General features: G+C 42.6%; 1 protein-coding gene across 1 annotated transcript; it reads left to right on the forward strand.

The window, feature by feature from the left end:
- The first annotated feature begins 1079 nt into the window (after nucleotides 1–1079).
- fam20a (FAM20A golgi associated secretory pathway pseudokinase) lies at nucleotides 1080–12913 on the forward strand. The gene is made up of 11 exons (XM_020082720.2): nucleotides 1080–1788; nucleotides 3520–3713; nucleotides 3958–4008; nucleotides 5787–5865; nucleotides 7090–7182; nucleotides 8627–8742; nucleotides 10063–10243; nucleotides 11226–11335; nucleotides 11447–11528; nucleotides 11613–11672; nucleotides 11770–12913. Exons 1-11 carry the CDS (start codon nucleotides 1424–1426, stop codon nucleotides 12038–12040), a joined length of 1602 nt encoding a protein of 533 aa, XP_019938279.1. The 5' UTR covers nucleotides 1080–1423; the 3' UTR covers nucleotides 12041–12913.
- Nucleotides 12914–13223: the final 310 nt, after the last annotated feature.

Consider the following 13223-nt stretch of genomic DNA (forward strand, 5'->3'; position numbering starts at 1 on the left):
GTAACAACAGTGCAGATGCAGGCTGGGAAATGCCCTGCAATATCCTTGTTGCCTTACTATAGAGTTGCTCAGGGCTTTCAGAGCAGACACGGGGCAACAAGCAGCGTAATTTATACACTTCACAGGAATCAAAGAGAGGAGGGGGAGTAAAGACAAGGTTGCCTGATGTGAATGAAGGGAGGTGTTGATTTTTCCTTTTCCTGCATTTCTAAGTGCTGCAAGAACTTGTGTTTTCATTTTCCAGCAACTCTGAACTCTCGGTGTCGCTCTGCAGCTCAGCAGAAAAGTGAGGGATTCACGTGTGGGAACTGCAGCAGGAAGGAAAGTGCAGCTGGGAATTTTTGCCTGGAGGGAGAGAGACTGGAGGTCTGTGGCAAAAAAAAAAAAAAAAAAGACAAGGTGGAGAAAGGAAAAGAGAATAGGAGGGAGCGAGGCAGGTAAGATGATGGAGGAGCAGAGGAAATTTGAAGCAGGGATGAGAGGAGGAGGAGGAGAGGGGATTTGATGAGATGAAGGAGTGAAAGTTGATTTTACTTGATATGGGACAGCAGGGGGAGACGAGACGATGACAGGAGGGGAGGGAATCTTGCCTCTGTGCATTCTTGAACATGCATGCTCACAACTGGCCTGCCACAAATCAGTGAGGAAGTTTGCTGGGCATGGACACCTACAGCTGCACACACACACACACACACACACACACACACACACACACAAACACAAACACAAACACAAACACACACACACACACACTTTGCATCAGAGTGGAGACATCAGCTGGATGTGGTTTCATTGAGATCCGTGATAAGAAAAAGTCTCCACCCCTTACTGTTACTAGGAAGAGAAAGAGAGAGAGAGAGAGGGGGACAGAGAGAGAGAGAGGGGGGGGGGTCTGCATCCTCGCTGCGCACACTCAGTTTGAAAACCTGTCATTTTAAGTTTGTGTACATACCTGCGCCGACACACGATCAACACACACACATGCGCACACACACTCCCCCCTTAGTGTCTCTCACATGCACACACACTCCCCCTTCACTCTCTCTCTCTTATATACACACACGCTCCCTCGCCCTCTTGTACTCGGAGCACCAGGTCCCTGGAAGCAGCCGAACTGTCAGTGACTGTTGCAAACACATGCTCGCTCTCGGCTCGGCTCTTTCCTCTTCTGCTGCTGCCAAGGGAGGAGGAGGAGGAGGAGGAGGAGAAGTGAGTCTGGAAGGAGCAGACTAAAACACAGACAGAAAAGAGAAAGAGAGAGAGACTGGGACCAACCTCTGGCTGCCTCCCTCTCGCCTCTGCCTCTCTGTCTGTGTGGGAGACTGCGAGTGATGCCTCTCACTCTCTGCAGCTGCACACACTCAGGACTTTCTCTAGGTTTCTCTCCTGCTTTTTTCTCCACAGTCCTCCTCCCTCTGTTTCAATGATGAGGAGAGACCGTCTCCTCTTGGCCGCGACCCTCACAGCCATCCTCTCCGCCGACCTTTACTTCATTCTCCTGCCAAAGCTGCGGAGCGTGGGATCCAGGCACTTCTGCTCATGTGGTCCCGACAACCTCAGCCTGCCGGTGCAGGGGGGCCTCGCCACCCCGCAGCTCTACAACTGGACTTCCTCGTCAGCCCTGGCCCCTACCACGGCTGGCCCCAAGGGTGGAGGCTCGAAGATGGAGAGGCTGTTTGCTCACCCACTGTATAACATCCAGACTCCGGTGCTGGGGCCAGAGGAGAGGCTGCTGCAGGCCGAGCTGCTGATGGAGTACTACAGGAGGAAGGTGTCACGCTGGGAAAGGTCAGTTTTTTTCGACTCTGGAGAAGAACCACACGGAGACACTGTTGATTTCAGTGCAGACTGTGATTGATTTTGCAATGTCTGATTTTAGCATCTTTAAATTTGACTTTTATCACTGTTGCATTACTTTATTTTGAAAGAAGAAATCTGAAAAATCCCCTCTCTGAAATCACATGCTGGGGCTTGACTGTGGTCAAGAGCCAGGGTCAGTGACATGACGGCCAAACACACACACTCACACACACACATCCATGCACATAAACACACTGTGTCCATGATAACAGATGTTTACCCGCAGACAGGCCTCAGGGTGTGTAGTTCTGAGTCATAAAAAGTCCAGTGTGGGGCTGGTGGCAGAGAAAACCCTCACAAACATGTTACTCTGTGTGTGTGTGTGTGTGTGTGTGTGTGTGTGTGTGTGTGTGTGTGTGTGTGTGTGTGTGTGTGTGTGTGTGTGTGTGTGTGCACACTGCTCTCTTTAAGGTAAACAAGGATTTAAAACTGCTTAAGCTTATCTTAATCTGTGGGAGCCGGAGCTGTCTTGGCTTGTGAGGCTGTCTATCTATCCAGTCGCTCACTCCGAGAGACAAAGATTTTGGGCTCTTATAGTGGAAACTAAGAAGAAATACGAGCATAGGATGGATCTCCTCTCCCTGCTGCTGCTGCATAAAACAACAAATAGCCCAAAGGCTCATTTAAGACTTGCAATATCATGCAATATCCTCTCAACTGCAGCAAACACACCTAGTGCGAGCTTAATGACGGGAGCTTTCAGGTGAAGCCAGTTTGATTTTCATTCTGGAAGAGGAAACAGTCTAGTAATTAATTTCCTGGTCAACCTGTGAACATATGTGTGTGTGTGTCCCTCTTAGCAAACACTGCATGTTATTGACACTTGCACGGTCTCCATGTTATTAATATTATGTTTAGCTCTGACCTGATATGATGAGTCGGAAGGATGACCAATGCACAAACTCCTATTCATAACCCTTTTTGCTCCATTATCGCAGTTAAATTATACCGTGGTGGGAGTTTGTTTGGGTTGGCTGATGACCGTCCCACTCAGCGCGGTCAGCTAGTCTGGTGATGTGGTGCCGCTCGTACCACAGACTAATTTGTGTTGCACTCAGATTATTCTTGCTCCAACTTTAAGTATAGCAAAGAGGAGAGGAGAGGAGAGGAGAGGAAGAGGAGGCCGTGGACAAACTTATGTCACAGCTGCTTGTAGGAACAATAGAGAGCCTTTTTTTATTGCTTTTATTTCTTTTTTTTATCTGTGTGAATGCATTTTTGCAATCGCCACTGCAGTTTCCCATTTCTGCTTTGTCTTAAGTGCAATACAACTTAAACTTATACATATATTATTAGTAGTATTATTATTAGTTGTAGTAGTAAGAATAGAAGTATAAGATAACTAATAGTTGTCTATATGTGAGAGAAAACTTGGCCAACAGGGAGAATCGGTCAAACAGAACATGTTATAAAACAGGGCGTATGTAATGAATTACGTAAATGTCTGTATCATCACATACTTCCTCATATCCTCTTTGTTTTAAAACATTCTTGCAAAATCTACTGCTCTGAAAACCTGTTGAACGCACTCTGCCCTCTTTGGTCTTTCCAAAATAAAACACTGCCCATAAAACTGTCTGTGTTGTGTAAAGTATACGGAGGACGGTGGTTTGGCCTTGGTTACTGTACGCTTTGTTCGACATGTCGCTCTGCATGTAGGCACATGAAACTCTACAGCGAGGCGGCGGCTCTCTCCAACACAACTCTGACTCAACATAAAGTGACCTTTGACCCTGACGCCAGCTGGCTGAAGTTCCACCTGGGGATCAGCCGCTACGCCCTGTATTCCCGCGATGACCTGGCCGTCCCACAACTGCTCAAGGACATGGGAAGCATGCCAATTGTCAACGCAGGTCAGGGATGGATGAGATTAACAACACCTGTATGTCTGTAAAAAATGATTAACATCGGTTTTGACTAAAACAGACGTTACTCTCTCTGTTTCTGTTTCTCTATTTTTCACCATCTTACATGTGTGACACATTCTGCAGGTTTAGCTCCTTTTTTTAGAGGCTGATAGAGATGCTACTAACAATGAACCCATCCAAGTCAGAGGTGGTTGATTGTTGATTATTGATTATTAATTACGTCTTGCAGATTACACCCAAGATGAGAAGGCCCTGAAAGGAAACTGCGATTGTACCCAAGGTATGTTCAAGTCAAGTCAGAATTTTATATTGTAAGACTTGATGTTCTTTATCTCATGTCCTCATGTTGCGTAGCCCTATATTTTGTGTATAGCGTGTTCGATTCCTGACTGGCTCCTTTGTTCGGCCTTTATTATGTTTTGCTCCTCTTCTCTGCTGTGCTTGGCGGCACCGTGACACACAAACACACTGCTGCCTTTGTGATAGTGAGGATTTTGGTTTTCATTTGGCACCAAAAGTCAGATTTGTATAAGACACATGCTCCGGGCAAAGGAAAAAAAAGGAAAACAAAACAAGCTTTCATTTATGTTCAAAAGCAGTCTTAATTAAATGTTGAAAGCTTGCACGTTCAGAGTGAAGCCTGTATTCAGGCTTCAACCTACAAACCAACCGCCACCTACGCTGTCATCTTTTGTTTTCGGTCCTCTTTTCTATGACCTCTCTCCTCCTTCCCCCTGCACTCACAGGCACTTACAGGTTGTCACTGTAAATGAGAAAAGGTTCTGAATGACTTGCCTGGTAAAGTAAAAAAAAGATCTCCGTCTGAGCTTCTAAACATGAGGATGCAAACCAAAATTGCAAAATGTATGTTACTGGTACTGTTGGTAACAGTGTCAAGAAATCTTGCAGTGTTAATGAAAGTGAAAAAAATTCTTGATCTGTAAATTTCATCACCAAACTTTTGTGGGTTCACTCTTGGCCCATGTTTTATACCTCTACCAAGTTTTGTGTAAATCTGTTCTGCAGTTTTTTTCATAATCCTGCTAACAAACAAAGAAACAACCAACTAACCACAAACAAACTTGGATGGCACATGTACCAGCACCAGGGTCCAACAGTCCCCTTACATTTAAACAAATTGCACACACTCATAGGTTCTCTAAACATGCAGGATTTTCATCAAGATCCATGAACTATATTTCCTGAGAAAACCTTGAAAAACATTTTCAATCTCACAATGTTAAAGAAAGTGAAAAAAAATGTCAGGATCAGCCCCCTGATCTGAGTCCACACCAAACTTCAACAGGTTCTTCACTAACAAACCAACCAACAAACAGATGGACAGGAGTGAGCACAGAACCTGGTGGTAATGAGACTGAGACTTTACTACAAATGCATGTAAAGGCTGCAGTACACTTTTCAATGTAGAAATATAAATAGTTTTATAATTTGTATTTTTCTCCCAACAATATATCCTCACCCTGCCTCTCCAGAACTGCTGCACAGTAATGTCTTACTAAACAGTAATGTTTTACTGTGCAGCAGACCACACATCCCTCACTGCCAAGAAGAAATGCAACAAAAAAATCTGTTTAAATTTAACCTTCATAAGATTTTCATTACTTCAGTCACCAAAGAGCGAAAAAAGGAAGAGATTGTAAAGTTTTTATGATTTTTATAACTATTAATACTCTGGAGTTTGACTGCGTGTGGTCACAGGCCTCCTGTTGTGACTGTGCTATGCAGCACGACAGAGCATGATATAGTAGCAGAGAGAGTAAAAACTGACTGACCAACCCCCAATTACTGTATCACAGGGAACAGGCAGAGCTGGAAACTGTTTGAACTGACATCTGGGGATTTAAGCTAAAAAACTAATAATGACTTTGTTACCTGTTGCTCAGTGTTTGTCATGTTTTCAGGATTCAGTAGTAGTCTGTCTGTTTCTGTAAACTGTATTGTACAGGAAATGTGTGTATGAAGTTGCTAAACTCCACTCGTGTACTCAACATCACTGAGGACCTCATGCTTCTTGTTTCTTCCGTCTCTTTATTACAGTGGTGAAACCCAGTGGACATCACCTGAAACTGGCTCTGAAAATGCAGAACTTCGCCAAGGCCATGTTCAAACCAATGAGGTGAGGACTGAAGCATCATGTAAGGGGGCTCTTTTTCAAGATTCAAGGGTTTTTTTGTCATATGCACAACAATTACATTTAGCAGTTGAAATGCTTGAGTCCCAGGCTCCCCTTTAGCCATGCTCAGTAGTTACACATGGAAAAAATAATAACTTAATAAATAAAAAATAAAAAAGAATATAAAAAATGAATAGAATATATAAAATAAAAATGTAGTGCAAATATTGTAAGGTGCAGAAAGATGAATTATGACAGATGGGAGAAGTTTAAAAGTCTTATGGCCTGGAGGATGAAACTGTCTCTGAGCCTGGTGGTGCGGGCCTGGATGCTGCGGTAATGTTGGCCAGATGGCAGAACAGTTTATGGTTTGGGTGATCAGGGTCTTTAATGATCCAGTTGCTCTTCTTCCTACACCGCTGGGTGTAGAGGTCCTCCATGGATGGCAGCTCCGTCCTGGTAATGCGCTGAGCAGACTTCATCACCCTCTGTAGAGCCTTACGGTTCAGGGCGGTGCAGCTGCCATACCAGGCGGTGATGCAGCCAGTCAGGATACTCTCAATGGTGCACCTGTAAAAGTTGCAGAGAATCATCACAGTGTGTCAAGTGCATGCAGATGAGTTGCAGTCATGCAAACAGCTTATTTCAGTTTCAGGAACCAGGATATGGCGGCAGGTACACACCTTTCTAAAATGCCTGAAGGGTAGAGACATATACTTAATGTAAGGATGTTTTGTATTTTGTTCCATGGCTTAGCTCCAATACCTAAGGCTGATTTTCGAAACAATCTCATTGGATGTGAAGCAAAAGCCAGTTGGTCGGGGGAATAACCTGTTTTTTCAGGTTACAAATGTGAAATTGTGAATAGAAAAACTGGATTAGGGAAGAAAAACTGGATTAGGGAAGAAAAACAGGATTCTAATGTATGAAAACACACTCTAGTCCACCAATAAGATTTTTTGTTGGGTGAAGCATCAAGATGTCTATCCCACCAACACAGACAATATGTGGTTCTGAAGCTTGTGTCCATGAAAATGTTACATATCATTCATTATATTACGGGATATTATCTCAGGGTGTGTGCTATATAGTTTGTCTGAGGCTAAATCATCTAGTATCTGTTAAAATTACAGTATTTGTTGTTGTGTTTATGTGTGTATGTGTGTGTGTATGTGTGTGTGTGTGTGTGTGTGTGTGTGTGTGTGTGTGTGTGTGTGTGTGTGTCAGGCAGCAGAGGGATGAGCAGACTCCTGAGGACTTCTTCTACTTCGTTGACTTCCAGAGGCACAATGCAGAGATCGCTGCCTTTCACCTGGACAGGTGCAGCCTCATTAGCTCCTATTAGTTTTTTCCCATTTTACTATAGATCTCTGTCACACATTCACAAACAATTGAATCTTAATTTTTATTGTTTTAGATGCACACAGGATAAGTTACCAAGTTGAAATTGTCTTTGTTCAGTGTCTAAAAACCTGAAAATACTGTGTTTACTGCTAATAAGCATATAATTAATATATAAGATTATCATATAATATGGGTAATATGGTAACCATTAGCTATACCTGTTAGCATGCTGACATGAGCATGTATTACACTGCTTTGGTATAGCCTCTAAGTACTGTTAGTATAGCAATAGACTATACAATTTATAAAATTACCATAAAATAAAAATGCATTTGTAATGTGTCTCAGAGGAGCAGGGATGACAATGCAGAGATATTGCAGCATTCTTGTAACAGGATACCTCTGATAAACAAAACAAAATACATTCTGTTAAAAATGCACACACTTGTGGGACCACACACACACCTACAGACACACGCTCAGCATATATATATCTCCTGGTGCTGACAGAGAAACCACCCAACCCAATCCACAAAGATTGCAACATGTTTGCGATCATTTTTGCAACCTAGGATTTCTCAACTCGCTAATCTGAGTAAACCACAGTCCATGGACACACACAAGGATACACAAACACACACACACACACACACACACACACACACACACACACACGTACATCATTGTGTAATTGTACATTAGCTGAGATGAGGTGATTCACTGTGAAATACAGTCATCCGAGCCAGACAGTGTCATTAAGCAGCCAGTCATCACTTCACCACAAAAGACACGTCAACAATTCAATCACTGTAATTCCACCTTAAAATATCATTGTTGCACAGTATGTATCTGCTGATATTTAAAAGTCGATAAGGTTTTTTATGTAAGAATCATCAAGTTTCTAACTGTCTCCCAACAAAAACAAGATTGAGATCACTTCTCTGCTCTTTCCTATTTGTAATTTATGGACTTGTGTTTTTAATCTGTCGCAGTGTGTCATCTCTCTGTTGTGTCTGACTTTTCTGCCAGAAGCCTTTATCATTTATCGCTCGCAATCAGTAGCTGGGGAATGCTGGGAATTTTGAGAAACAGCAACTCAGCTGCGCACAGTGATTGTTGTGTGATTACTGTGAGACGTGAGTGAAATGTGGCCCTCGGGGAGGTATATGTTTTTAGTAGTGTATATGAACCCAGCCAGTCTGGCAGAGGATGTCAATAGGATACATTCATTGATAAGAATCAGTAAAAACCCACCGTGGGCTCCTGTGAAATGAGGTAAGAGATACCATCATCTCCAGGGGGTTCACATTACACTTACATAAGTGTAAACTGTGTGAACTATAAACTTTTCCTTGCACAAAAGCAAAAAGTAATTTTTTTTTGCAATAGGGTTTCTGAATTTCATCAATGTTTTTAATAGGATCCTAGACTTCCGGAGGGTCCCGCCCGTAGCTGGCAGGCTGGTAAACGTCACAGGAGAAGTCCTCCAAGTCACGCTAACCGAAGACCTTCGAGCTGTCTTCTTCACCTCCCCGGGTAAAGCACCAGCAGACCGTTTTTTAAGTTTGACATTTCCCAAAAAACCGTAGTTGGATGAGCAGATCAGCACCACACTTATGTCCATTAAATATAAAGCTAACCGTTATAGCAAGGAGGGAGTTGGTTTAGCTTGGCATTAAGACAGGAAACGGGGAAACCACAGTCGACAAAGATGGACGCTGACATTTTGCACCGATAACATAATTTGGAGCTGATACATGCACTCAACCAATCCTGTCAATCATGATGGTTCAACCTTTTTTTATATCATGAAATAACTTAATAGAACTAAAGTTACCAAAAAAAAAAAAAAATGAGATCAGAACTATTTAAAATGACTTTTGTGTTTTTTTAGTTTGGTCCATGTCCCATCTACTAACATGGAGGGGGCAAGGTTTATGAACTATATTGCACCAACTACCAGAGGGCTATCTCTACATTTTGTCTTCACTTTTGAGAAGCATGTCGTCCATCTTCATATACAGTCTAAGGAGGAAGCAGCTAGCCAGCCCTGTCCAAATGTTGAAAAGACAATTTCCATTAAAGGTCACTAATCGAAACTATATATATCTTCGGTGTAAAATCACCAAGTTGTGCTTTGTGTGCCAGACTATTTCTTGGCAAGCAACTGTGGCCTATAGCGCTGCAAATAATCTCCAGTAAAACCACAACTGTTTATTTTTTTAATCGTTTTATAAAATTTCAGTTTAAACAAATCAGATATAATGCGTTAATAAGTGAGATTTGGCTTTGCTGTCAGTGAAAAGGAGCCAGACTAGCTGTTAATGCTGAGCTTATTAGGCTTACCATCTCCTGGTTATAACTGTGAGTGTCATATTTAGCAAACAAATATCAGAGTGGTATAAATCTCCTCATGTGAACAGTAGCTTGTGTTGTTTATGTTAATGTGTAAAGCCGTTTAAAGAGATGTTTAAAGGAGTTAGGGGGTTTATATGTTTTTTTGTTATAGATTTCTTTTGCAAAACAATTACAGTCATATATGTTCTTAATTATGGCGAGGGTGAAAAACTGAAGAATATGTTCACCAGCAAGTGTATTCTATATTATAAATAAATGAGACGGATATTTGATTTTCAGTAACACTGTAATATCTGCAGTAAGCCACTCAATGTTAACAAGCAAAGCACATACAAACCTACGCTTCACTGTCACTTCTTTTGGTTCCAGTTTTATGTTTCTTCTCACTGTTGATACCCAGCTGTAGGGGAAGGCCGTGCTGATCAAAAAGCGTGTAATTATATGTGACCGGGAAACTCATTTTGTATTCCACTGTTTTTTGCTCCGCTCCCTAAACAGCAAACAACACGTGCTTCTTTGCCAAGTGCCTGTACGTGTGCAAGACAGAATATGCAGTGTGCGGGAGCCCTGACCTGCTAGAGGGCTCCCTGTCTGCCTACCTGCCTGGCCTCAGCATCGCCCCTCGCATCTCCATCCCCTACCCCTGGGTACGATCGTACACTTTCACCGGACAAGAAGAGTAAGACCTCAACCTCTGCAGAGGAATTTCATTTTATCTCACGAGTGCAGTGCCAGTTTGGATTGGGCTGTTTTCTAACATGAGTTAAAGCTCCTGAGCTACTTCAGAAATATTCCTTGTACTCAGTGAGTCCTCCTCAAACAAATCTACAACATACTGTCACTTTTTATTGTTTGTGTGCTTGACGTTTTTTGCAGAGCTTTTTATAAACAGTCTGATGCAGAGTGAAGTTAGAAAACTTTGTGTTCATCCTGCCTGGTTTATCTGCAATTATATTTTTATATTTTTAATGTTTTCACCATTTTATCTCGGCCATTTCAATGGTCTGTTAAGCAGCCAAGTGAAAGCTGCCTGTTAATTCAAATTTTAATAATATTTGTGTGTTCAATTCGCACAAAATTCCACATAGCACTCAGGGATTCGAGTCACACAGACAGACAGACAGACGTTTGGAATTATTTGGTGGCTGAGACGGTCGGTGGCCTTTAGCAAGATTATAAGAGCTAGTATTTTCAAAATAAAATGAAAGGCCACATTTCCCATAAATCCTGTTAATACTGGACTAAATTGGATGTTTGTGTCTTTGTTCAAAGACTTTTTTTCTCGTTTATGCTTTTTCACTCCACTGTTTTTGAAACCCACGAGGACCAGACGACCTGAAACCTCTTCCTGTTTTGTGCAATAAGTAAGCTAATCGGCACCTAGTGACACATAACAGGAAATGCAGCGTATAGAAGCCCCTCATTATTTCTTAGATGCTGTTGTTGTGGTGCATCATTATGATAATTCCTCCGAAACAAAATTTGCCCGGCCATGATGTAAAACACAGCACGTCAAACCAAATGTTGCAGGGAAAATGTTGTGAGGACATAAAGAAAAAATTATGGACGCTGTTTTGTCAATTTGTTACAGATATGTTTGTTCATATCACATAAGAGAATATAATGTTCTCATTGCTCTTTGTCTGTGTGGGATTTTAAAGGTGGGAAGCAAATCCGTTCTACTGTGACACCATAAAGCAGCTGTATCCGTATAACTCTGGCAACAGGCTCCTCAACATCATCGACATGTCCATCTTCGACTTCCTTACAGGTTTTTTATTTCTTCACCACTTTATCTGCTCTTCATATATCCAGCAGGTCTTTCATTATCGGAACACACCTCACCTTGTGTCTCAGTAAAAGTTGTGATGCTCGGTTGCAGGTAACATGGACAGACACCACTATGAGGTTTTTACCAAGTTTGGCGATGAAGGATTCCTCCTCCACTTGGACAATGCTAGAGGGTGAGAAGAGAAAATTGTTGTGGATTAACATATTGTGAAAGTGTTTGATAGCATTCTTCATGATGCACAACATCATGTGTTCAGGTTTGGGAAGCACTCTCAAGATGAGATGTCGATCCTGGCCCCTCTAAATCAGTGCTGCATGTGAGTAAGATGCAGCAGGACCAGCTTTTATTTCTGTCGATCAAAATGAATTCACTTGAAACAAAAAATCATTCCGTCTTCTCCACTCCCTCCTCAGGATAAAGCGCTCCACTCTGCTGCGGCTCCAGCTCCTGGCCCAACCAGAGTTTAGGCTCAGCGACGTGATGAGGGAGTCCCTGGAGGGAGACCCTTTATGGCCGATCCTGATGGAGCCTCACATCTTGGCGCTGGACCGCCGTTTACAGAAGATCCTGCGGGTGGTCCGGCGGTGCGTCCGACGGCTGGGGGAGGACGAGGTGATCACTAAGGACTTTGTCAAATCCACAGAGAGACCTAAGACTGTGACAGAGATGGAAATGGACAGGTAACAGAGGATGACAGGCTCGCCTCATGGCACAGAGGACTTCATGGTGAAGCTCAGTCACCTGGTGAGCAAACAGGGCTCACATGGTTTTGATTTAAGGAACAAGCCATAAAAGGAAGACGCTGTGAAGACTGATTGAGGAAGTTCAGAATGTGAATCACTGCAGGCCTTGAATTCCGATCACTGAGTGAGCTCATGCTTTTATTTCCTTTTGTTTCTCTCATGGTCATAAATGAATGAAAACCTTTTAAGGATCGTCTAAAGACTAACTTGACCTGAAGAAAGCGGTAAAGCTGTTTTCAGGCATGCAATGAACTCCGGATAATCTCCTGTGTGAGACTGCAAATGTCCGAGTGGGAGGCTCCAGACTTTATCTTTCTGCTTTAGTAAAAACTCTGGAGAATGTCCAAATTAACCCTGTGAGATAAAGCAGACTATCCTCCGCTGGATTCACTGCAAAGGAGCAGGCGACAGAAGCAAAACTGAAAAAACTCATAGAAGACACTAGTGAAGATGACAAGAGAGCTTTAGGTGACAATGGTGTTGACGTGCCGTAAAACAAAAACGCTGGTGTCATTGCCAACGCCTGAGCGGAGAATCTCCTGGCGCGTTGCTCATGTGTGAAAGTCAAACTCTGGAGAAAGTCCGGACCCAATTTCGCGGACATTCTCTGGAGTTCATGTCTGAAAATGGCTCCATCAATGAATGCACAAGATTTCACACCCTCACTGTCAAACACATTAAGATCAGTTACAGAGTTCATGTGAGAACACTGTGATGCACTGGATCAGTTGTTTGAATATTCTGACTGTGGAAAGACGGATTTTTGTGGCGTCAATGTGATGTTATAAAGAGGAAATAAAGTTATTTTAAGTGATGACTGTGTGAATTTTGTAGAACAATCATCACCTGTAAATAACAGTGTCAGAGAGAAAAGTGCTCCCTCCTAAACAGTCATTGAGTTCACTCCACCCTAGTTTCCAGACTTGTAATCCCTCTCTGTCTCATCAGAGCGTTTAAAGAGCTTTACGACAGCACTGTCAACTAAAACAGGCTAAGACGGAGACACGGCAAACCCAAAGCAACCCACACATGTGTTATATTACAGCGCTGAACCAATTATAAATGTGTTTTCATGTCTGAAATTTTATTTGTTCTTACTCAAATTAAGAAACAACCACAGCTAT

This window comes from Paralichthys olivaceus, chromosome 21 (genome assembly GCF_024713975.1).
Source record: "Paralichthys olivaceus isolate ysfri-2021 chromosome 21, ASM2471397v2, whole genome shotgun sequence".
NCBI lineage: Eukaryota > Metazoa > Chordata > Actinopteri > Pleuronectiformes > Paralichthyidae > Paralichthys > Paralichthys olivaceus.